General features: G+C 40.8%; 1 protein-coding gene across 15 annotated transcripts in view; it reads right to left on the bottom strand.

Moving 5' to 3' along the window:
- Window positions 1-26,729, bottom strand: part of ablim2 (actin binding LIM protein family, member 2) — a 99,251-nt gene that overhangs the window by 11,764 nt on the left and 60,758 nt on the right. For 2 of the 15 annotated variants that reach the window (XM_038731279.1, XM_038731278.1), the window contains exons 7-16: window positions 21,855-21,942; window positions 20,320-20,378; window positions 18,970-19,011; window positions 17,912-17,989; window positions 17,592-17,735; window positions 16,515-16,547; window positions 15,090-15,207; window positions 13,825-14,109; window positions 7,518-7,625; window positions 3,918-3,971 (exon numbers count right to left, since the gene is read on the bottom strand). In XM_038731279.1, coding sequence (XP_038587207.1) covers window positions 3,918-3,971; window positions 7,518-7,625; window positions 13,825-14,109; window positions 15,090-15,207; window positions 16,515-16,547; window positions 17,592-17,735; window positions 17,912-17,989; window positions 18,970-19,011; window positions 20,320-20,378; window positions 21,855-21,942 — 1,009 coding nt within the window. Of the gene's footprint in view, window positions 1-3,917; window positions 3,972-7,517; window positions 7,626-13,066; window positions 13,139-13,824; window positions 14,110-15,089; window positions 15,208-16,514; window positions 16,548-17,591; window positions 17,736-17,911; window positions 17,990-18,969; window positions 19,012-20,319; window positions 20,379-21,854; window positions 21,943-26,729 lie in introns of all 15 variants that reach the window. The other 13 variants (XM_038731280.1, XM_038731281.1, XM_038731287.1 and 10 more) reach the window with 13 other exon arrangements.

The raw sequence follows: 26,729 nt of genomic DNA, 5'->3' as shown, positions 1-26,729 counted from the left end.
TTTGACAAACCTTTTGACCCATGACACATTAAATATGCTCTGAATAATCATGATCACCAGAGGATAAGTCTGTATCTTTAGTAGTAGTAGTAATCTTTACTCATTACCATTGACAGCAACATTGCCCAGCACCATTGCTCTAAAAGTTGCTCTGTGTATCCTCAGCTTAAGGGTGATGTGTCTCTAAATGTAAAAATGTAAAATTATATAGTCAAATTCTCAGTTTTCTGTTTGTTCTGTCTGATACTGTGGGGTGCAACCAGCATGGCAGCCTCTAATAATACAATAAGCCTTGACTTTTTGCCTTGTCATTTCATGTCCTTTAGCTCTCCAAATTATGCTATATAATAATAATGCAATTATTAAAGTCTATAAATTCTGTGCACTAATAACTTAATTTGTTTTGTCTGTAAGGGACGTCAACGGAACACGACCCTCTTTAAATGTGCAAAATACAAAGAATATCCATTGATCTCTTTTGTCCAAAATCAACACCCCACGATTGATTTTAATGACCAATCAATCAGGTTGTTGTAGCTACTCTGGGGTGCGTTTCCCGTACAACCACGGAAGGAAGCATAGAACTATCTTGGTACGATGCATCGTTAAACTAACAAACACCTGAAGTACGACTGTTTCCTGAAACTGTTGTACTTTGTTGGTACCACCGTGGTTTGAACTAACTTAGTTTGAACCAACGTAGTTCAAACTACGACTTTCACAGCATGAAACTCACAAAATGTTGTCATATTCTGCCTAAATATGTCAGTTGTGACCGAAATTTATTATATAGGCTTTTCATATCATAGTCGTGCCGGCAATAAAAAGAAAATCAACAACAGTATTAATGAAATCAACAATATAAATAACATATATCATCATACATAGTATCTTCGTTCCAACACTTTAACACTATTATGAATCTTGTGGCCTTAAACAACACCAAAGTCTTGAGCATAGCTCAGTGCGATAAATGGTTGAGCTTGTGATTGTTCTCTATTGAGACAGACGCGGGTTCAAATCCTGTGATTTATCTTTGTTAACGAAAACTCTCAGGGATTTATTCATTACATTACTTTCATGGATTGTATACTGTCCCTTTTTATATTTCTGTTTGTAATGAAGACTAGAGAACAACCTTCTTCCTCAAAGGCCCGGAAATGTATACACACAGGTAATAATAAAAGTCTTGTCTTTACATTCTCCGTTTTGTCCTTTAACCTTTGTACTGGTGACTAATATTAAATCAAGTTATTGTGATCAGATGGGTAATCTTTGAGAAAAACACCTGTAGTTTGTAGATGGTCTACTCTACAGATAGGCTACTTAGTACTGAAACAATGCAGCCCTACACATGACCCGACAAATACAAATATAAAAGAACTTTTACAACTACATTTAAAAATATCTTCACCTTAAATATGTTTGTACAGCAGGATTATCTAACATTCTCTGCTTAAAACACATTTCATCCACCATCTGTGACGTAGTCACCGTGAACTAAGTTTCTAACCACACATCAGGAGCTGTGGTTTGAACTATGCAACTTAACGACAGTTGGTGCGCACATTTGTCGGAACTACGGTTTTAGGGAACACCTGCATCGCTTAACGATTGTTCGTACCATGTAAGTTACCAACCAAGGAAGTTGCTGACGTAGTTAGCTACGATCCTTTTGGGAAACGCACCCCAGGTCAGTTAGCAAGAAGCTAGGAGGCTGGAAGCCATGTTTAGTGTACAAACAATGAATTCATCCCTTCATATTGATAGTGTATGTTCTCGCTCTAATTTTTAATTAAAATAATAATAACTACAGTTGCCATTTCCCCTTCAACATCTTTTTTATACAGTTGTAAAGCTACATTGGACATTGTTTCAGCATTACTGGCTAGCTGTGTCGGCTAATACAGTGCAAATTAAACTGTGTTTTCAGGTTGTCACGCAAGGAAATGAATCTAAACCACAGCTTGGATTTAATGCAGTTTTGCAGGAGTTTACATGGATATACTTCAAACTGCCTGTTTGCATAATGAGTTATATTTGCCATCCCTTCAACACACAGTATGTGGACTGTTTAACATTATGTTGTGGGAAGTTGCATGCCTGAATGAATAATCCAATTCAACTTGTATGCACAAATTACTAACTGTCTTTGTTCTCTTTGCTCATGTAACATACTGCATGCTAAACTATTAGCATGTATACTGGACAGAGGTATTTAGATAACTTTGGTGACAGCCTTCCTATCATGTATCATATAACATGACCAATGGGACAAATTCCCTCAAAAGTAAGTGCAGTCCATTCAAACGTAATGCCACATTACACAGCTCCAAAGTTAAACCATTAGCAGCAGTGTTTGCTTGGAACAAATTAGATAAAGATTTTTGGCAGGCCTTGTCTGTGAACTTACGTCTGCTTGAATGAGTACAATCAAGGTGCTGACAGACCTTAAATATGATAAATCTGCAGTACTATCCCATATGCAGCTGATTTACATGTCATATTTGATAAAAATGAAGACTTTCTTGTGTGATAGAGGTGACAAACGTTCCTTGGATTCCTGTCAATGTGTTTTTGAGTGACCCCATCGTGCACATATAGCTTACAAGCAACTGTAGTGAAAAATGTACACCGTAAAGTAGACACACAAACAATGGTGAGGGGAGAGACAGTGATTGAAACAGTGATCAGTACAACACTAATGCCACTAAACAAAGTGAATCATGTACCCAACCACGCACAGTGGACACACAGTCACAGCACCACCACTAAAACCAACAAATGAGCTGGTGAGATGAGTGCAGACATGCATGGACGGGGTGAGCAAATAAATACCCAAGGGCCCCAATTCCAGCAATCAGTCCCATTTTTAAAATGAATAATCAATATGTTGCCTTGTTGAAATGTCAAATCAGATATTGGAATTTGGGGCAATGTTTATTATAGATGAAACCTAATTATACAGACTTTGTTTCTGAGATTTAAATCAATCTCTTCCTTCTAGTTAATGTCAAACAGATTTTATCAGGTATTGCCGAAAACTGCCTCAGCACTGCCCTCTAGAGGTTGAACCTTTCAATCGTGTTTAACATTCAGCTTCAGCACTCTGTTTGAAGCTGATGCCTTTAGGGAACTAAAACACTAGCTGAGATCATAGTTAGAGTTTTGAAAAAGAGAAAATTGTGGCATCTCTGTGGCTGCCCGGTCCGGCCAGGGACTGCATGTCATACCCCTCTCTCTCGCTGCTTCCTGTCTGCCACCGTCCTATCCAATAAAAATGCCCCCCAAAAAATCTTAGGGGAAAAAAAAAAGAACATTAAATGTTGATCATGAAAGCCTGCTGCGCTACTTGGCCAACCACTTAGCTGACCTCCACACCACCTCCCTTACGTTCTAGTTCTCTACATAAAAGGCCTACTACTTTCTGCACTGGCACTGGATGAAAATCCTGCGCTACACAATTGTTCGATATGGATGTAATACTTAAGGATATTGGACTGATGGTGTAGTATTTTTTTGTCTGGTAATCACTCCATCTCAGAGATGTATTACTCAAACCGGGAGTGTGAGAAGAACATTCATGGAATGTAGGTCATCAGCAGCCAGTTGTCTGCTTTCTTTCATCAAATCCTTTGGGTTGCAAAATTCAGCGTTCTTTTTGGTTCATTTTGTCACAACATTGCCCGCCATCCAAATGTTGAAGAATGATAGGTTCTGCACTTGATTTTATAACACAGAATGGGCGCTGTACCCTTACACCAGCCCTTTGCATCTAAATCTCCGAAGTCTACGAGTGCAGGCCTTAGGGGAAGGTGGAGAACTGGGATAAACGGATGAGGAGATGACTGACAGGCGACATGCAACACATCGTGCAGAGACCAGACCAGAGAAAGAAGGGCTAAAGTAGACTGTACCATGCTGTTTGTAGATGGGGGGTTTTCTATAGATATTATCTTTGACCATAGTCTCTGAAGATGGGAACAGGCGCAGAGGAAAGAAAATGGAAGAAGCCAACATGGGAGGGAGAGAAAGAAAGGGAGAGAATGGAGAAAAAGAAGCATGAGTTAGCAGTTATTGAGGGATGAGATATTTTGAAGAAGCAAAAGGGGGGGGTTGCAGTATTGCTTGATTCAACACAAGACATTTGTCATTTTTATTATGGCACATCAGAAACATCAGCACTTTTAATATTATTCATGCAACATATTCAGAATATGTCAATTTATTGGTATTTGTTGAAGGGGAGGTTATATGATGCAGAACAATTCAGTGACACTCAAAGAATAATATCAGAAACCGCACATGGTCCCCAGGCATCCAACAGTCTACTTGTATTAGCGGTCTTTAGCGAGTTTCAAATTAAATCAAAAAGGGCACCTCCGTTAATAATATAAACATCACAACAATAGAGAAAAAAGAAAGTTAACTGCTCGATGAAGTGCCTCTGGAGGATAATGGGGACAGAGTGTTTTTCCCTAAAGCTGAGCTAATCCATTTTAGTGTCAGTGGACCCAGACAGGCCTCTGACAGAGATACTTAGTAACAACTGTCACACATTAAACCACAGCAGAAACATGACTCACAATACAACAACCCATCTGGGTTATTTCCCTGGCTTGTTTCAGTGCCTGCCAGCATCTGAAACAATATCCATATTAAAGCAATAAGGATGATGACTATGAAAGCCATTAAGTGGATAATCGTTGGCAGTTTTTTCCACTTAACCTGCTTCCAACATGGGAGGGTATTTTCCCCTCTGCATGACTGACAGTGTAATTGTCAATGGGAACAATATGTTGGATTAGGCTGATTTGCCTCTGTGGGAGACTGAAAGTAATGGATGACACACTGTTTAATGTCAACTCCTGCCCATATGTAGAGTAAATGTAATTCTAAGTGATGCAATCTCATGTCAGATCACTGCTGTGTCAAAAATAAACTGCTTTGAAATTTGCTAACAGAAGGGACACTGAGAATACAAGAGTCTTAGAGATATACAGACTCCAATCCATAAGCCAAAGGCAATAAGTCAGCTGTTACGCTATAAAGTACAGACATTGGGCCTCATGCAAGAACCACTCAATCCATCAGATCCAGTCTTTCACAAATCAGTGATTCATGACAACCCATTTGTAAATTTCCTCGTACTTTTTCGTAGAATTTTCGCTTAGGGTACGAACAAATTCACAGTAGTCCAGACCTCTTGTACAAGTCATGTACAGAAAGCCAGATTTTGCTTCGGTCACCTATGCAAATGTTATCCAGTGGCATGTTGCACAGTATTTTTGTGACCACACAGATGTTCACTATGTGCCTGGCATGATAAGATGTTTACTCTGCTTCTTCTTCCCAGGAACGTGCCATATTTTCTCAAATAGACTTGCGCAGCTCCTATAGGATTCTATAAGGGATTCTGTCCACTGAAGCCACTTCATTTTAATCTCTATTGGTTTTTGAACAGAAATGAATAATCTAAACAAATGGCAGTATTGCTAACGGTGTTCTGTGGTTATGTATTACAAACCCCACTCCAGCCCGCTCCCACCCACAGCACTTCGTGGTCCCTCTCCCTCACCTTCCTAGACAGGAGTCTCATTCACACACACACATACCAGGACAGAGGAGAGGGAAAATAAAAAAACAAAATAATAAAAAGAATTCAGATAAAATAAAATAGAATAGGGAGTGGGGGTGTTCGACTAAGTGTTGATTTCTTCATTAATAGCCTGGGTGACAATATGTTCTATGTAATGTATGTCCAGGGAACCTCTCTGGGAGAACCTTATGCACTGCAGTAGGGCTGTGCCATATGACAATATCGAAAAACGTTTATTTTGCTGTGTCGCAAATTCCTCACTTTATGGTAATACTTAGTAACACTTAGCACCGCAGTAAAGCTAGTTTTCAGTTGGATATTCAACAGACATCTGTCGTCCAACTTGAAACTAATATCCAAGTAACTTCACAGCAGTACGTTCTTCCACACTTGTTGCAGGGAAGACATTTGCATACAGAATTCAGAGCTTAAATTGCATGAATGTGATTCATGTGCTCTGATGTGTGAATAGAATGTGAACAGACTAGAATAGACCTCCGAGCAAGCAGAGTGGTGAATGCCATAACTTGTTGTGCAGGTTTGGGTGTGTTGGGCATAGAAAGAATTCGCCACAAGGCTTTTTATTTGAATCGGATACAGTAAGTGCTATTGTTTGTATTAATAGCATATTGCAGTAAGAAAAATGTAACAGGAGCAGTTCAGATAACAAGTCGGCTTCATACTAAAATATACTTACACTACAAACAGAGGGAATTAGAAATAAAGGCCCTCTGCAGTTGAGGTAATTAAAGGCCCCAGTCACTATTTGAGAATCTACATATGATAGGTCTGTGGAAATGGCAAACATTTGATCTTTCTGGGCAGATGAAGACATCTGTCGGAGCCTAGGAATTTTTTGAAGATACAATTCCCCTGCTGGATAAAAGAGGTTAAAAACTGGTTCATCTTCTCCCAATAAACCAGTGGTACTATATGAGAAGGTAAACTGGTTAAAAAACAACTAATCCCATAAGTGTGTGACCGCATGATGGAGTAATGTAGTTATTGTACGAGGTCACCGATGATTCTGGTCTGTCATAAAATGCACAGACCAACAGCTGTTTTCAATGCCGTAAATAGTTAAACTACTTGACATCAGATAAATCCATTTCTTCTTTATTTCCGTCATGGCTCTGCAATGTTAATGTAATGTAACATTTTTTTGTCGTTTGTCCCGGTCTGATCTAGCTACATTTGTTATGTTTTCATCTGCTGACTCATATACAAGTGGAATTAATCAGGTTGAAAGAAGGCATTAGATGCGATTACGTATTTATGTTTTTTAGTTGAGATGGTTTGCTGAATCAGATATGGAGCGATTGTACGAGACAAAAATTCACAAAAGCAGTGAGAGTTTAAATCGGAAAACTAAAAAGTTCTTGCATGAGGGCCCAGATCCCACACATGCTGATAGCTTCACGACACTTATCATGCATGTACTTGGAAAGAGAGAGAAGTCCAACGAAATGGAAAAAACAAGACTAATCTGGTTAAAAGAGAGTTTTCTTGTTGTTTACATGAATCAGTAACTGAACACCAAATTCAAATCTTGTGTTTTCTTACCTCCGTTGGTTGAAGTTTTAACTTAATAATTTTAACTTTTAAACTTTTGGGTAGGGTAGAGATGCAACAGACTTAAAACTTTCAACCACAGGAGGTCAGTGAAACAATGCTTTTCAGCTTGGCGTTAACCGTAGAATCATTTTATTTAATGACACAAACCTTTCTACAAGAGACTCTAATATTAAATGTAACAGTTGGTACCAACTCTTTTTAGAACACTTGTTTGGTGTTTGTAACTTGTTATGATCTCATAGCTTACCCTGTGATTCACCTCAGTGTCACTGTGTAGAATGTGCAAAGATGTAGGAGAAATTCAAAGTTGAGTTGCGAGCCAATCGTTGTGGCTGTTGCCTACCTGGTATGTGGAAATGCCGAGGAGCAGCCATGTATGTAGAAGTAGAGGAGGGGGATTTGCCGTCAGAATAGGTGGATAAGCTGGGGGTACTCCGACCACTTTCACTACCTCCAGTTGGGGATGGAGTTGGGTGGGCATTGGATAAGAAAGGCAAAAGGGAAAGGGTTTGGGAGAAAACAAAGGGCATCGGGGGGCAAAAAAGCAGCGTTATGGTAAGCATATTGATAAAGCTCAAATATGAAGCAGTGATTATTATAGTGGCGCAGGTGACTTGATAACCCAGCCATTTATTTTACTGAACAAATGTCTTGACCAAATTCACAGATTTTTTAGTTTCTGAAGAATGCTGCCATTCTGCTGACCGGTTGAGTGATGAGACGCAAAAATCATTCTGCAGACATTTGAAGGCTACCACTTTAGCACAGTTAGTGTTGTCCCTTAGCCCAAATCTCCTTTTTCCCAGTATCACCCTGCAGATCTTCCTGTAGATCCCCAAGCACTAAGGTGAGCTCAGTGATGTAAGAGTATCCATGGTCTCCTGCCAACTTGTCACATCTGGAACACCTTGTAAGGAAGGTATGCTAGCTGCCTGAACCAGCTCACGTGGCCAAGCAGCAGCACTTTAAAATCTAAGTACTGTCACATAGCTTGAGACCCCTCTTCCTCACTAATTTCCTTGACAATTTTATCCCCAGTTTTATTGCAGTATAGAGTTTTGCCCAAAGCTTATGGCTGTAGGTGAGACTTGGGATGAAGACTGGCCAGTAAATCGATAGCTTTGCTTCATAGAAAAACTCTTATTCACAACAACAGTCTGAATTACTTCTGCCAATTCTAACTTCTTCTTCTAACTTGCAGTCAATGTCATAATCACTTGTGAATGAGAACCCATGATAAACCTTCGCTCCTTCACTTGGGGCAACGACTACCCTTCACCTGGACTGAGCAATCCACCTTGGACCACATGTTTCTGCTACGGTTGTTCCACCAGCAAAAAGCTACCAAAGGATATTCAAAGTTTGAAGGCGCTGAAGTGACTCATTCAGAACTTGCATTTCTCAAAACCTAGCCCATTTTCACACCTATGGCAGACTATAGGACTGCTGGGTCTGGAAATCCCCAGAAATGTTTGGAAACAGCTGTTGAAGAGGAGCTGGAAGGTATTGTTTGAATTGTAAAACAGCTCTCAGCTCTCAGTTCTCACTCCCCGACTCGTCACATATGGACGGCGTCAGCGTCAGTTTGTAACGCACTATAGCGTCATAGTTCAACGCAGTGGGGGGAAGCCCTGGAGCGTCAGTTTTTGACGGTAAAGGTAGGTATATGATATTTAACAGAAACGACTGAGTTAGGAGGTGGTTGGGGGGGGTGGAGGGCCAGAACCCTGACTTTGAACCAGAAGACTGGTGTTCGTGTCCCGTGTGAGACAAAAAGTCAATATTAAACATTTTTATTTAAGTTAGCCAAGTTACGTAAAGAGCGTAAGCTATGCAAGTGACGTAAGTTAACTTACGCGTAAACTGACCTACGTAGTTATTTAAACCCAAACCATGATCTTTTCCTAACCTAACCAAGAAAATTTTGCCTAAACCCGACCAAATTGCAACGTTTCACAATTTAAATAACTTTTCAAAATGGCAACGTTTTATTTTGTAGAGTCACCGTACGTTGCATTTTTGTTGTTGCTAAGCGTCCCTAACTTGACCGCAAAAGGGCCTTGCCCAAGCATGAATATGTGACGAGTCGGGAGTGAGACTGTGTAGTTTCAACACTTAGCTTCAGGGCTAAATGCTAATGCATTGGCACTGAGCTTGTTAGTGGTAGCACTGGCACCAAAGCAATAATTTACCTAGAGGGGACGGATGAACCCGGAGACTTTGTTCTCACCACTTAACAGTTTACACTATAAATCCACAACATATCAGAAAAAGATAATGGCAAGTGACTTCTTATCCTATGGGCTATATTAGATTCGTCCCATATGGGCTTTAAGTGTGTTTTGTTGTGTGAGAGCACGGCATTCATACATACATTCATTTTTGCTGACAGCATGCACGTGTGTGGTGTGTCTCTATGATCACAACCATGGTCCGCCCTTATTGTGTTACGTCACAGGCAGGCTGGGTGATGGAGTCACTGACACCCTTAAGGGCAAAAGTAATACATAGCAATAACACTCTACATCCAGAGCTTTGAGGAAGAAACAGAGAGAGATTGAGAGTGTGCACGAGAGTAAGTGTTGGCTGATTGAACACACACTCTTCTCCCCTCAGACAGAGAGGAACCAGCAGAGATCTGGATGCAAGTGGATGAGATCACTGACACACACACACACACACACACACACACAGACATACAGCAGTGCTGTTAGTGCTGGCCTGAGTGATCTCCTACACATTCACACAATCACACACACATGCCCATAAAGATACACGTACACACCAGAGTACTGTTAGTGCAGATCTAGATGAAGGGCAAATCCTCCATACAAACATCTGGAGCTAAGGTAGGAGGTGCTGGAGGCTTGAGGAGTTTAGGGAGTAGATGCGTTATAACTCATGTGAACGGATTACACATTCGACACAAGGTGGTTAATCAAAAAACAATAACAAGATATAAATGATGGTTTTGAGGTCATTAATAAGGAATCAGGGACAGGGCATGCATTATTCAGCTTTGAAAGGTCTTTTCATCAACTCTCCCTCAATTTCCATTAGACAACGGCCAGTGTTGCTATAGTCTTACTACCACAGTAACATCTATGAGGAAACCTGATAGCTCATTAAAGCATGAGCCTGTTGCACGAAAACAAATAGCCCTCTTTCACGGCGTGTTAAGAACAACTAGGGCCTGAACATGGCCAGCGGTGCAGTGTGTTAGAAGCCACTGCGACTGGCAACCAGACCCTAAATTACAGCTCAGCCCGCTCGGGTTATTTCATTCCTCGGTCCCCCCTCCTCTCCTTCATCGTCCACATCAGAGAACTCCTCTCTCTGCCTCTCTACCCTGTCATGGAAAAAGCACCCAAACCCCTGGACCGCATGTTCGTGATTTTCTGGGCAAATGTTTTGAGTGGAAGCCCACACTGCTTCCTTCCCGACCTCCTCCTTTTAATCAGCCATGATCCAAACAAGCATATGTTGGAAAAATGTTTTCTTACCTAATGTCCTTTTTGAGGCAAAGGTCCTTTATATGTGAAACTCAAACTATATGGCAACTTCTTGGTGCTGTAGGAACTCAGTAGGGACTTTTTATTAAATTTGAACTTCGAACACTGTAAAAAAAAAAAAAAAGATTTGCAATAATCTGTTTAAATCTAAAGGTTACAATGCATGAGTGCAACAGGTCCTGCCTTGTGCAAACCTGTTTAGCAGGGGCGTTTGAAACTAAGCTATCTTAAAAATAACGCAAAATGGAGAAAACTAGTGAGCAGTGCAGAACGGATAATCGCGAGATTGAATTGACAAGTAATATGTGGGAAAATTTTAAATAGGACGCCACAGATGGGAAAATTGTGTTTGAAGGTAAGGCTGTTTGCTGACTTTGTAAAATACTATAGTCTATAGTGAACGTTAGCTTGTCACTTTAGTGAGGCAGCGATCACTTAAAGCAACCTCTATCACTGTCTAATCAGCCACCTGTTTACTGGTTACCACTTACTATATATTCTCTATTTCAGAGCTGTTCATACTGTTATATTGTTATATTTTTATATTGTATATACTGTACACCAAATCCACCTCCCTCAAGTACATAACATCTGCACATAATACTTATTTATTCCAGCATCCTTTGCACTATGCTCCATGTGTACATGTATATCACATCCACCTCAGACATGTACATAATAACAATAATCATAATAATGACAATAATAATTTACTCCTGCTCACTGCACTATTTGTCAATATGTCTATATTGTTTTTGTTTATAGTGTGTATATATGTGTTCTCTATACTGTAGCCAGGGTTCGATTTTATTACTGTATTACTGTATTATTACAAATAATACTGATTCTGATTCTGATTGAGGCAGGCACCGCGAATAAATGGAACAATGCCAATTTTACAACCTAGTTTAAAATTAAGTGGGCTGCATTCAAATTAATTTGTATGTCCTCATTTGAACCTTTTCTAACTATTTTTAAACAAGTGATAACTTTAACTTAATATGCTCATGTACTGTAATTGTAATATAACCCCAAACACACTTTTAAGGATTAAAGTAAAACTACAGTTTCTTACATCTTGAGTGTTTTTTTTCTATTGGTTTCATAATCTAGAATAACATTGTATTCACCAAAGTAATTGACGAGATTAGCTTTAATTTAATTTATTTGGAGGTAAAATTGAAAGTAAGTGCATCCAGGGTCCACCCCCAAGATAATGGATGGCCTAGGCCTAAGGTCTCTTACCTCTTCTGTTAAATTTCCATACAAAATCCAGGCGTCACTATGGACCGAGCTCTGACTCTGGATCAACATGTCAAGTGTCTGTTTTGTTCCTGTTTTCATTCAATCCTATTCAACAGCTCACACTTTTATCTAGCCTTGTCTTGATTATTGTAACTCCCTCTTCACTTGCCTCAGAGCAAAACATCCCTGGATCGTCTACAAGTGGTCCAAAATGCTGCTACTAAGCCTTCAACCAAGTCCTCCTAAAGGTCCCATGTGACACCAATCTGTATCGGTCGTCCCTGGGTCCCCATCAAATTCAGAATCCAATTCAAGGTCCTTGAGGTGATCACTTACAGAGCTCTGCAGGATCAGACAGTTGTCTACATTAGAGATCTACTGCAGCCCTATATCACCAGCAGGTCTCTAAAGTCCTCTGATCAGAGTCCGCCGGTTGTTCATCAACCAAAGCTTAAAACTAAAGGGGCACTGTGCTTTTAAGATAACGTGCAAATGACTAGCATACCACATACATATATACAGTTGCAGTAATGGTGGGGCCAAGTCTCCATTGAAACATGCTGACTAATCCCTATATCTTATCTCTTTGGTTTGCAGCTGCAGTGGTGTTTGTCAGTGCCTTGGTCAAGGCTGCCTGTAAACCTCAATTAGTCTTTTTAATAGTCATCAAAAGACAAAGCCTGCAGTCTCTCCCTGATTCACATGAAGGACAAAAGCGGGTTAACACCAAAGGAATAACGTCTGACACATGACAATGAACAAGGGATCATTCAGACAAAAAAAATATAGAGTACATTAAAGGTCAAAGGCAGGCAAAAAAAATAACAACAACCTGAACAGACAAGCACAAAAATTAAATCACCCATAACCTTCCTCTAAAAGATAAACCCCAATTGTATCAGGGTTACACTCAGGTCTACATCAACCATGCACAACAACAACCACGTCCACAGACACAAGTGAACAGGGCAAGCAGAAATGAGAAAACCGAGTGGTCCTACGAATGTACCTTGATGCACCCCATGAAACTCGACAACACCACGATACCAGACAACAACATCACAAAACCTGCTAACCATTCCACTAGGGGAGGCAGACACAGAGAAGAGAAAGACTACTTGTGGGGTTTTTTTACCGTTAGGAGGAGGTAAACTGAGATGCAGGGATGTCCTAGGTTTAGGGTCAGGTAGGGGGTCCTGTGTGAACCCTGAGGGGTGAGGGAAATCAGGGGATGGGGAGAAGATGAAGCAAAGGGAGGTGGTTGGATAAGCCTTTCTGCAGGGGACTGTGACAGTACCGGTTTGTGATGTTGATTTCAGTGACGTGCGTTATCAGCGTTATTAGCAGTTTCATGGCTTTGGTTCAAGAATAAACTAAATGAAATCTGCATGAGTGATCAAACTGTGGTTTCAGACTCAATGCAATGCACACCAGAACATTTTATTACCCCATTATGACTCATGGATCTATGGAATATCGAGAGACCCAAAGACCCGGAGTGAGTTTGAGTGAGTATGCAACACATGGTTAATTTGGTGCATAACCACAGCCCATGCCAAGTGAAGTCAACTGTGGTCGTATCACAGCACACCATTCTTCAGGACCTTCCGTCAAATACAGAGTGGACCGGCACATTGCTGCTGTGAGGAAATCTGTCTAGCTACAGGTTTTCAAGAGTTTCATGTTTTTGATCATAAATCCAAGGGGTGCATGCTTCTGTTCTGCTAGGAGAACACCCCCGCTTTGAGTCCCCTTTCAAATATTTGATTTTAGAAATTCTTCAAAAGACAGTTTTTGTTTCTGTCTAAGGTTTGTCAGCAGCAATGACTCCAGAAAGCCGTGCATTGTCTGTATTAGACCAGCCCTCGGTCTCGGCTTAGCGTGCTTTGATACCTCTGAAGTAAGGGACGTAGTTATGCTGCTGCAGCATGGCAAGGGTGGTGGGGTTTAGGTGAAAAGACAAGCCTGCACTGCCACCTGCTGGTGAGGGTGAGTACTTGCCACTAACACCACCACCGCACCCTTCAGCCCCACCAGAATCGTACACAGGGAGGGAAGATGAGTCCCTGGCCCAGGTGGAGGGGTACTTAATGGCACCCATGAGGGTTGGAGGCAAAAGGAGAGAACTGGAGTCACGGCCTTGGCTGCTGTGTCTACCGCCAAGGTATACCTCTGGCCCTGAATGTCCAATCAGATTACAGGAAACATGTTGAGTCAATGGACACTATTGTGAAGGTATGTGGCTTTATATATATCTTTTTACGGTTTTGCATGGAAAACTAGGGAATAGTACATATCCAGGGGAATACATCTGTGGTCCTATCTATGCATATTTAGGAGAGCTCCAGAGGTTTCCAGGACATGGTGTCCAAACAGACATTTTGTGGGAGAAGTGACAGATTTCTTAACAAAAACTGAATCATTTTTTGTGCTATCCCTACAGAAGTCAATGTATAAATAGCTTTATGTCCTTTGTCAGAAGATTTTGTGATGATTTGGCGTTATCCCAACCAATAATTTCTGCAAAGATCAATTGCAGATTGCTCTTACAGCGCCTAAAATAGTACAGATTCATTTATTTACCAAAACTCAGCATGACATAATGGATAAAAACAAGCTGCATTCATCACTGTTTGCACTATAATATTTGACAGATATGTTCTTATTGTATCCATGTTTTTGGAAGGAAAGATTGGTGCTGTCAGGGGGAAAGTTGATCAGGAAGTATAGGAGACATTTACTTAGCTTGACAGCCATGCAGTATTCAGATCGTCCAATGGGTTCTGACAGTATAATTTCAAGGTTGCAGAATTTAATCAGACCGTAGAGGAGCATGTAATTTAATTTCTGGTTTTGGATATGGTCACCAGCAGGAAATCGTCTAAAAATACAGGAAGTGATGAATCATTTGCAATGTTTGTAACAGATGTTTTCACCTAAATACATACGGAAACATTTTATCCCCACCATCCTGTTCCCTGTCATTCACTAAGTTAAATAAATACAAACAGGACAAAGTATGCATGTACTCTTAAATATTCATAATGTGATTCTTCAAAAATTCAGAAAAACAAATTCAAACTTGGAGGTTTTCACATTATAGCAGCAACATATGGATAATGGGCTGTGTGTCATATGTGTGTGTGTGAGGCTGATACCTGGTCGGCTGTAATTCTGGGGGGAACGGGACGGGGTGTAACGTCCGTAACCCCCCAGGGAGCTGTTGGAGCTGGGGCTGGAGGGTCTCCGCTGACGGGGTGACTTCTGCCCGTCGCCCTGGACGCGCAAACGCATAAAGTAAACAAAAAAAAAAGTCAACGCATTCTACTGAGAAACAAACATTACCTCGCTCCTCACAGTATCGGTCAGGACTGTGGGTGTGACTTAATCTCTGATATATTCTTAAGGAGGCGAAGCAAGCATGTCGCACAAGGAACACAAAAGATCTAGGAAAATACACAGCAAAAGTCAAGATAACAAGCTGATTAAACCCTGAACATGGATCAACAAATTAAAAAAATGTAGTTTTAGAAGTCATGGTCAAGCAAAAATGAAGGCACAAAAATGTGAATGATGATCACAATCAGACTATAATAAGGACATTCAAACTGATTTCAATTTGAATATTTTCTCACACAGCCAACTTACATCTAGTAGTAGCCACACTGATAGTTTAGTTTCTTTTTTTTAGATATCTGTCTCTGATATTTTTGGCATCTGACTTCAATACAATGGAGGTGAATGGAATTTCCTTTGTGATGCTCACAGCAATGAAACATTTCTCTAAAAATATTTAAATTAAATATATGTATTTTTAGTAATTTTTGTAATAAGGCAAAACAGCCCTATAACCTGTGGACCTGATCAGGGCTACACTATGGTAAAATGTTTAATGTGTATTCAGTTTCACATACTGTTTTGATTGAATCAGAGCATTAACTGATCTGAGATTTGGAAATGTGGCTAGCCTGATAATCTGACGCAGAAGCTGTGGTAGTGGTTGCTAGGAGCATTACAGTGCATTTCATTTATTTAGTTGGCGCTTTTATCCTCTTACAATAGCTGCATTCAACCATGTGGATCCAACCCCAAAATGACAAGAATCGTGCAAGGACATCAGCTTCACTAAACTAATGCTGAACTGCTGCAAGTGCTACATTTAAAGACTGCTAGCTTAAAGTGTTTTGTGACATTTAGAAATATGCCAATTTAAGTTGCAACCTGCACACAGCTGCGTTCATCTCATCCACGTTTGTTATTTTTGGGGCCACTTTTCCGTAGCTGTTTCCTAGCTGGCTACACCGCAGAAAAAAAGCTTAGCTAGCTATGAAAATAATGACATCCTCATTCTTAATAAACTGCTACAAAGCTCTGGTTGGTCAATTTCTTCTCCAACCTGCAGAGGCAATGTTCTACCAGACGTATTTGAATCACTAAACAAATCTGAGACATGGGCGATGATTAAGAGGTCTGAAACCAGCAACTCCTTTGTGCCCTCACACACATGCACACACAAACACACACACACACACACACAGGAAAGCAGTGATGAAGGGTGTGTGAGATTTAGTGCATTATATTACCTCAGTAGGAGTAGGAGAAAGCAGCTGGGGGGACTGCAAATGAAGAGGGGGAGAAAGCCAATGATTAGGACGAACTCATATGTGAGGCTATATGAGTTAACCGTCCAACCATGAGAGCGATCATTCAATGTCAGTGAGTCATGGCGTCCACTGTGAGGACATTCCTGATCGATGGATGAGCTGAATAAAGTGGGTCCAAAGTATAATGTTCTGTTTACATGGCCAGGCTATGAGACTGTGACCGCACGCCAAAGGAATGGTGAGTGTGTGAGACAGAAGCAAGCAAGACCGTTAAAGACGATGGAGGGATAGCGCAAGGTGAAAAATGAAAACAAACACTGGCGAAGGAGATGCTACAGAAGGAAGTTTGCTCCATTAAAATCAGGGTTTCATGTGTGTGAGATAGAAGAGGTCTATTCAAATCAAATCGCTTGGAAAAAACAGGCTTTTAATCACTCTTGTTTTCACTGCATCTTCAAATTAAATATATACAAACATTTAAATTAGCTAATACGAACCAATGCAGTGGCCACATAATGGCTTATTAGCCTTGTACAGATAGGTAGCCTACAACTTTTTAAAACTAAGTTCAGACTCCATACTTCAGTTAAAGCATTCAGAAGTACAAAAGTATTATCAGCAAAATGTACTTAAAGCATCAAACGTAAAAGTACTCATTATACAGGCACATTAGCCACTGTGTTCTTTTGTCAAAATGCATCATCTACACAATATAAAATGAAAATGTTTTGTTGTAGCTAGTGGTGGGGGAGCTAATTTAATACTAATACTGTTACTGCTTTTAGATCCTATCTGGTCATTTAAATTACTGTAAACACACCACCATATTTTAGATGCTCGTTATAGGTATAAATAACTTGTAACTTTAGCCTCCAAATAAACGTAGTGGAGTAAAAAGTGAAACGTAGAGGCGTAGACGTATAAAGTAGCATACATTTGAAATACTTTTAGTACAAGTATAGCACTTAAGTAAAGAACTTGAGTAAATGTCCCTGGTTCATTTCCACCCCTGGATCAGAGAGATGTTAAGTTAGGAAGAAGAAGTGAAAGGTCTACCTCTCCGTAGTGCCTCTCCTCAGACGGGTAGCTGACGTACGGAGAGTAGGACAGCATGTCAGGCCTGTCTATGTTATAGATGGCCTTGGTCTTCGGAAGGGCTGCCAGGTCCTTGTAGTCCAGCGTCTCCTCTCCTAGTTTGGCCTGGCAGTACAGAGAAGACACCATTACGTACTAGTATTTCACGTTCTCCTGAGCTTGAACAGGTAGAAAACAGTTCCTATAGATGATTTGTATAAACTTTGAGAAGTCTATGGGAAAAAGCTGAACTATGTGCCGCGGCTGCCCCCTGGTGGTCGGTAGAGGAGGCGCAATCTTACATAGATGACTCTGCTGGGAGAGCCCGAGGCGCTGGATGCTGGGACCGAAGTGATGCTCTCCGATGAAGTCCGGGTCAACTGAAACACACACACACACACGCACACACACACACGCACACACACGCACGCACACATGCACTTGTGTTTAAATATATTAGACGCACACAGGTGGTGAAAGAGATGTTACATATATATTCATTGTTCTTCCATTTAAGCTCATGCTTTGTGTGAGATATTAGGTTCTGCTTTTTTCTCTCCTTTAAGCAACCACATTAAACTCCCTTCAGACAGAATCCCTCGACTAGGCTATCCACAGCCTGACTCCTGCTCCGTGTGATTTTAAACTACACCCTAAATATAAACTATTGACCTGTTTTATTAAATGTCATTACATTGTTGTTCCATTTTGTTTACCACACGTGTTACTATGTACATAAAGCGCATACTTATCACACAGTGGTGCTATTAGCCAGACGTGGGCAATTAGCACCAATCACAATCCTTGTTAGAGCACACAAGCTGAAGACAGAGAATGGACAAATGAGATATTTGTATAAACACTAATTATAACCAGTTATTACAGTTAAATCTTATTGTCTTGCCTGATTATCAGTTATGTTCTCGGTCTGTCAGGTTGTGTGAGCGTTACTCTCTGCAGATACAGATGCAGGTACTTTGTTATCCATTATTTTACCATTCATGTAAACCAGTCTACTATGCTGGCTCATTAAAGCATCCCTGTACATGCACCAACTGATAATCAGCATGTTACAGCATCATCAGTCACTGACCAATCAAATCTGCCAGCTCCGCATCCCATAATTACATAGAAATCCTAAGAATTTGGACAGTATGTGTGTCTTTGCAGTAGGTGGCCTGTGTGTGCAGTTGCTGCTCAACATGAAGCAAATAAGACTTTAACAGTAAAGATTAACCCATGCAGCAGATGGTTGAGGGTGGAGGGTTGAGTGGGGGTTTGTTTTGTTTTTTTTGGGGGGGGGGGGGGGGGGGTTAGGGTTGGAGGGGAGCTGGGTGCAAGGATGTACAGGGGCACCAACCTGTTGCTCAGGGACGTCATTGAGCTGTATCCGGACCTGCTTCTGGGAAGGAGACGGGTTATGATGAGGAATGAGGATGGGAGATGGAAGGAGGGCAGATACTGGATGGAAAGCTGCAGGGCTGCTTATGTAATAGTAAAACAATGGTATTTTGTCCCCAACTGTCACTTAAAGCCCTCCTCCTCTTCAGTGTGAGCCTTTTTTGCTAAATATTTTAAAAGGGAGCAATTTTGCTCATTTCCAGCCCTAGATTGTTTCTGGGACTCCACTACAGTAGCTTTGCATGATTCACAGTTTGAAAATGATCTTATACTGGCCCTTAATGCAGCCCCTCAGTTCATCCTCTGCCTATCTCATCCTACAAAAACACACTTTCTGCTAGACATAGCCTAGTGAATAACCTCCAAAAACTATTAAGTATTCCTTGGCAAAGAAGTCTCGCCTAGCCAGACCTACTATCACCATGGAGAAAGCGCTATGAGCAGAGTGTTTTGTGCCCAAAAAACATGAATGAATTTATCTGTGTGTATGTACATGTGTGTGTGCAAACTGGTGATTTATTTGTCTATTTGAACACAGTCTTTTTTAATGTTTGTTGCCTATTTGTAATGTATTTATTGTGCTTTACAAGCTTTACTTATTCACCTACAAACATTTATTGCTGATGTGTGACATGTGAGTGGTATATTATATGTGCTGTGTCTCTGGAATAATATCTGACATTTCAACATTTTATGTACATCTGACAGAACACAGGAAAATCATAATAGGTCCCCTTTAAATACTAGTATTAATAACTGCTTGCAATACTGGTTTAATATTATTTTATGCAGAGCAAAATCCTGAAGACAGGTACAGAGAAGAGTCTGTATGGGTCTCAATGAGAGGTAACAAATTTCTAAGTAATCCAGAAATAATAAAAACAGTCATCAGATTTATGAAAAAAAACAGGAAGCTTTGAATGTACTGAAGTCTAAACCAACCAGTCTGGCATTTTACACCTTGACATACTGCACATGAGAGCCATTTTTATACACACAAATCACTAATTTATGTAATATACTTGATTGAATATATTGTTATATATTTATATATATATATTTTTATTCCATGTAATTTAATTTGTATATATGTTCTGTGTGTGAAGCGTGAAGAGGGCTAGAACTAATTTAATTTAATTGTGCAGCCCTGCGTTGTAGAAGGACAAATAAATGTACCTTGAATCTTGAAGTAACAACGCTTTAAGAAATGGAGTTCTATGGTCTAATGTGGATCTATTTTGGTTGTATTTGGGGATAGCATCAAGCTTCTCTAGTATTTAGTTGCGGCTTGACGGCCTTTTCCACCCACCTTGCTCTTCTCCTCCTGCTTGGCTGCTTGTCTGCATGGAGGATGCCAGATAGAAGATCCTAAAGACACAGAGGCAAAGACAGGAAGAGTCAGAGATTGGTTCCAACATTTCACATGTGTCTGTAACATTGTCGCGTGGCTTTAGGGATAGCAATGGATGTTAGTCAGTCAGTCCACCAATTTGGTTCAGACTGAAATATCACTGAAACTGTAGAATTTTGTTCAGACATTCATGATCTTCACACAATGAATTACATTTCTGGTACTTGCTGATTCCCTGACTTTTCATCTGGCGCCACCATCAGGTCAGAATAAAACATTTGTACTAAGTTGTACTTTGTGTTTAGTGCTAATTAGCAAATGTTAGCTACACAAAATTCAGATGGTGATAAACTGAAAGCATGTTAGCATGCTAACATTAGCATGTAGCTCCAAGCGGTGCTGTGCTTACTGAAGAACAGCCAGAAAGGGATGCTAAATGGCTCTAGACTCTTAGTCTTGTCCAAATGAGGAAACAAATTATTTGGCACATTATGTGGACACGTTGTTGTTTGTAGTTGTTGATGGCTGCTCAAACAACAGTTCTTTCTGCTATAGGCTATAAAACAAAATGTACAGTCTGGCATTAGCAAAGAAAATGCATGTAAAAAAGGTGAACTGAAACTGATACAGCAATGTATGCATGACACAGCTGACATTTCATTAATCATTTTCTACTTTTTTCTAAATGAGACTATCAAGACGCCAAAGTACATGCATGACTCATTCACAGTTATGGTTTCAAAAAGCTTTTTCCACTGCTAAATCAATTCACTCTAAAGTGACAAGTAGCAGCACAATAAAAGCTGAAGCAAAAGGGGCACCCAAGGCAAAGCACCTGCTGCTACTTTGTGTTATTGGCCCAGCAGCAGTAAATAACTCTCTCTATTAGTGTGGTAGTGTGACTCCATGTGATGGCCGTGCCCGGTTGTTAGGTTGGTAGGCTGTTAGCTTTCCACATGCTGGACCACTTGGATACTGTGTTTTCATTTCTGGCAAGAAACCTGAGCCTGTCTCATGACATGACCATGTTTCTTTGGTAGGCTTGGCTATCAAAACAAAAAAAGGTGCACCAGAGAACACTAGTGTTGATATCGACATGTCAAAAAGACCAGTGCCTGCTGGTTATTACAAAAAACACCACGTCATTAAACATTTCCCACATTTTTTATCCCCTCAGTGTTTAACACAAGTCTCCACCAAAGTGCATGATTCATTCACCAAGCTGCTAACCCAGTTTATAATGAACAAGGGGATCCATAATGCATCGGATGTTCTGTGATTAGTTGGTGAGTGAGAGGAAACAGAGACTAAGGACAGGCTATGCGGTTAGAGAGTCATGAATAAAAGAGTGAAGAAAAGTCATATCATTTAGGATTGAATCCTTTGCGGTCAGGCAGAAACAGCTACAGAACCAGACGTTTACAGCTAAACTAAAACATAAAGATTGCTAACCAATTTTAAGGTATTTGACGAGTCCCAAAAACTGCGTTTACCTTGCAGGTACATTTCTTCTCCCTCGGCAAACATCTGCTCACAGCGGGCACAGCGGGCACATGTGGGGTGGTAGTGCTTCTCTCCAGCCTGTTGAGCATTAAACAAGAGCAGGTTATGATAATGTAGCACTTGCTGGTTCTGGTCTCTTTAGGGGCATTGTTAAAAGGGTATACAAGTAAATTGGTATTGCACTTCTAAAGGTTTGGTGACATGCAAAAGACTGGTTAAAAAAAGGTCAACATTTATCCAGCAGTGCCCGGTTATCCTGACTTTTAGTCCCCCCACTTGTCATAATGAAACTTCACAACATCTTTTTGTTCCCTGCCAGGTAAATGCTCACATTTTTCAAACTCCATCCCACCAATTTGTTTTCTGTGAGACTCTCCAAGTCCAAGCTCAGATAACCCTGATAACATCATCTGGGGATGTCAGACTGCTCCAGAGCCACAGAAGAGTAAAATCAGTGGAGTGCCTCTTTAAAATTAAAATGAAATAATAACACCAGTCTTATCCTTTAAAATCTCTGTAGAATAATCATAATGGTATTGGAATAGTGGCATTACTTTGCCATCACACCTACCTTTTTAATAAAAAAATCTATTAGCATTTTGGCAAGTGCCAGCAGCTACAAAGAAAAGGTAGTGTTTTATCATTTCGCCACAAGGTGGAGCACTTGTGCTGCATAAGGAGCACTGCTGATGCATTCAGTGCAGAGAAAGGTGCAAGAGTAACATGGGTATGAAAAGCATTCCAATCAACTTGACTCTTAACTAAGAAGATTTACATACTTGTGACTGATCAACATTCATCAACAGCAAAATGGGGGGGGCGGAATTAAAGATACATTCTGTGTACTAAACAAGAGCATAGTTGTTTATCTTAACAACTTTTATATCAATGGCGAAATTGTCCTTTAACACTCAAGTCAAAACTTCTTACACACTTTCCAGTAAACCCAAACACTCATGTATCATGACCACTGTGTTTAGCATGGGGCTGCTAACAGTGGTTTGACATTTAGGAGTGAATGGGGTTATATGTTATCTTGAGTGGGTAAGAACCCACAAGGCAGTGTGAGGGGAAGGGGTTGTCGCGGTGAGGATAGATGTGTCTGTGATATTGCTTTGAAGTTATAGTGTGAACTGTTTCACGGCCACGGTGAAACAATTCACACTATAAGGTCTTCAGGGGTCCCGACCTGGGACCCAAGTTGCTGCTGTCAGTAATGGTGTTCTCTCTCTCTCTTCTATTGGGAACTGTTTGGCTCAAATTATCCTCCTGCCTATTCAGATTTGCCTTGGGTTATTGACTGAATGCATGTCAGGTTTGGGAAGGTATTCCATGGGTCCATTGCTTGAAGACTTCTACAACTAGGAGCAACCATCAGAGCGGTTAGGCAGTTTAAGTGCTCGAGGGCAGCTCAGCAGCAGTTTCTACAGATGAGCTATTGCTTTTCTCGACTAGATTTTCCAAGCTGGTTGAGGGATTTAAACTTGCCTCTACACCTGACTTTTTCACAAAACCCAAATCCATTTCAACAAGTCATTCATTCTGTTGAGTAATCCCAATACCGTTCAACTTGCTTAGTTATGATTTACTCAATACTAGTGCCTTAACCTGTCTTTTACTGTGTTGTAATCAAGCGTAATTGTCTGTTAGCAGATTTTATTGTTTTAAAAAGTGCATGATTTATGGGCTCATTGACTAAGTCACTCAAGGTGAACACTTTCTGCGATGAAGTCGTTGTTTTTCCCTCCTTGCACAACAGTCATCTGATGTCTGCTGATCTCTGCCTCCCAAAGGCATCCCATCTCGCTTCAGCGGCCCGATTACGCAAAACCCCTCCGAGGTCCATCCACTTTGCTGCGTCATCTCAATATGGAGCGATACCAGAAAACAGGATGTCAACACCCTATTTCTTGGATAACACCCTGCTTAATGCTAATCTGGACCAAATGTACAGCAGATGGAGAGAGGAAGCAATCCAATACACGTATAACAGACCAAAAATGAGCAGGGAGACTCCAGGTCCAGGTATTTCACTGGGAGAAAAAGTACGGTCATGTGAGGGTTAGGGTTGAAAACTGGCAGCAAGTGGCGGTTGCTGTGCCAAATCTCATTTTTGAACTGAAGCAGATAGACAGAGACCTAGAGAAAAGAGGAAGTTGACTAAGAAACACTGAGGCCTGGAGATAAAAGGCCGGAACTGGATTGAAATTCAAACATGGAAAGCTTGAGAGGGCTGGAAAGGAGATAGCACCGAAATCAAATCCTTCCTTTGTCAGAATCCAAGACTGCATGACTGGAAAATTATCATATTCAGTGTCCTCCAGGACTGATAAATCAAGGAAGAGGAGGGGCTGAGGATGGTTTGTACAATGGGGGGATGCAGCTGACAGCTAATGACTGGATGTTTTACTTAGGAATTGGGCTGTTGCTGGTCAGCCAGGGTTACGGTTTGGGAGACCCCTGCAGAGTTTAGAGCTTTTGGAACAGCCGTGGTAAAGACAGATCACGGCATGAGTGGTGAAAGGGCAGCCGAGGTTACCTACTGAGCCTTTTCTATCTCTTTATTTACCCAATTACATACCGACCATCTGCTTTCTCAAAATCATCCTCCCTCTAATGCTCTGTTCATCCCCTCATCTCGCAATAGCAGGAACCAGTCAGGTGGGGGAGTTGATCCATTCAGAGGATTGGAATAGATTGCGGTGAACCGGTCGTGGATACAGCACAGACACACAGACAAAATCAGTGATGCTTTTCAAGGTTAAGGTCAGTCTTTCATCAAGTCAAGTGTCACACTAGGTCATGCTACGTGTGATTCGACCATGTCTAAAGACAGTAGTATACTTGTTCGGAAAGGCCACACTCAAAGGTGGGATAAAACAATACACACATAACGTCTCTACTAGAAAGTATTCAGGGTCTTGCACCGAAAAACAGACACGGCCAATCACTGCACACTGGTTTTGAAAAGTTACCCTTCCTTACAATTCCGGTGTGGGAAAGGGCATGGTTCCCCCCTAATCAAGGCTTGGACCCCACCCAAAAGAGGCAAAAACAACAGTTCTGGGGGGTCTCTCTTACCTGTCATTGTAAATATTACAATATATTTCCCGTACTCATGCCTTATATTCAAGAAACTTCAAATACGATTTCTGACACCCCTAAAATGGACCATACTATTTCATATCCCTGACGTTAGTTTAACGTCTTGTCTGCCCACATTACTACAGTTCAGTGCATCACACGCTGATGGAGAGACTGTAGTTTAATGTCAGTTAGCTATCTAGCTTCTTTAACACACTTTCCTGCCTTCAGAGTTTCGTAATTAGCATTTCTTTTTACTTTAAATGAGCTATGGGATGGAAGCTAGCTGATAGCCCACCCTGTCATTTCATTATTAGTTATTGTAGATACACACGTTGACATCAATAGAGTTTATTATTTCATTTTAAATATTTTGTGAGTGTTTTTACAATAAGCATGATATTTGTTATGAGTTTTAACTGGCAAAGTAAATGTTACAATCCAGGTCTGTTATTTCAAATGTATTCAGTTTTATCTATATAGAGCCAATTTATAACAAAAGGCATCTCATTGCACTTTTCATACAGAGCAGGTCTAGACAGTACTCTGTTTAATATTATTTACAGAGACTCAACAATTCCCACTTCCCCAACAGTGTACGACTACTGCTTTATTGAAGGCAGATTACATTTCATTCACGAGCAAGAGGAAAGGAGATATTTATTAAAAAAAGTTGAAATTAAAACTTGAAATGATGAGAATTAGGAATTAGAGATGATGATGCAGACTGTATTTTATGATAGTGTCTTTGCTTCTGGTTCAGCATTGTGTGGGTCTGTGTTTGAGCGGTCCTGATGGTCTGACTTTCTGGCAGTTTGGCTGCTGGGATTGGCTCCAGCCCCCCCGCGACCCTGTACGCAGGATAAGCGGTTGACGATGGATGGATGGATGGATGGATGGATGGATGTCACTGTATAATTCGCACCCTGGGAAAGGAGTATGAGATGCCAACCAAGCACTTGGTTTGAAGCATACTCAAACCTTAAGGTTAGCTTATAGACACTATTCACAGAGAAAAAAAAATGAAACGTTCAACTTCCTGGCTAGATAACTAATGGTTAGCATGCTACCAACAGATGTGCCCACAAACATGGAACTGCTGAGATCCTGCTGAGATCCTGAGTTTAACTGCTACTCTCTGAAAGATGGTTTCAGATGATGTTGGATGACCCGCAAAGCACTGAGTTGCAAGCATACCGATGCCTTCTGTCAATTCGAGGGTGATGAGTTTAACACCTCCAGCTTGTTTGGAACGAACACAGGAGACATCCCCGCACCCACTCGCACTGTTTGACTGACAGGTGAAGGCCACGGGACGCACGAAGCAACAAAGATGTCGGCGCAAACAATAAACAAAATTTCGATTCAACCTCCTCCACCGCTGCCAGCCCCACTTACTGACTCGAAACGTCCCCACAAAGCAGACTCTTTGATCTCAACCAAATGTCATGACATTTTGAATGCTCAGTCTCTCCGTTACTGTTTCTATGTGCAGCCCAGAGCAGGTGGAGTGGCTGTAAATGGCTTCTATACTAATACACAGAGACAACGCTGCATGCTGGCATTGGATTTAAAAATAACAAAGGATAGCAAAGAGCTGGGCCTGTATTTACTAAGCATGTCAGAATCTCTCAAAGGAATCACACTATAGAAAGTTTGACTGTTTTTATTAGTTTGCATGTAATATAATCTACAATATTAACCCACCTCTGGCTAGAACCTTCATTTCTATTTTATAAGGAATGAGGCAATAAAAGGGGAACAGTAGTGAGGAAAAACCT

Source organism: Micropterus salmoides, unplaced genomic scaffold (genome assembly GCF_014851395.1).
Source record: "Micropterus salmoides isolate LMB-PRFRI ecotype aquatic unplaced genomic scaffold, ASM1485139v1 Ms_hic_scaffold_2, whole genome shotgun sequence".
NCBI classification, from domain to species: domain Eukaryota; kingdom Metazoa; phylum Chordata; class Actinopteri; order Centrarchiformes; family Centrarchidae; genus Micropterus; species Micropterus salmoides.
The sequence above is the reverse complement of the archived record's forward strand: the minus strand, read 5'-3'. Positions and strand labels throughout refer to the sequence as shown.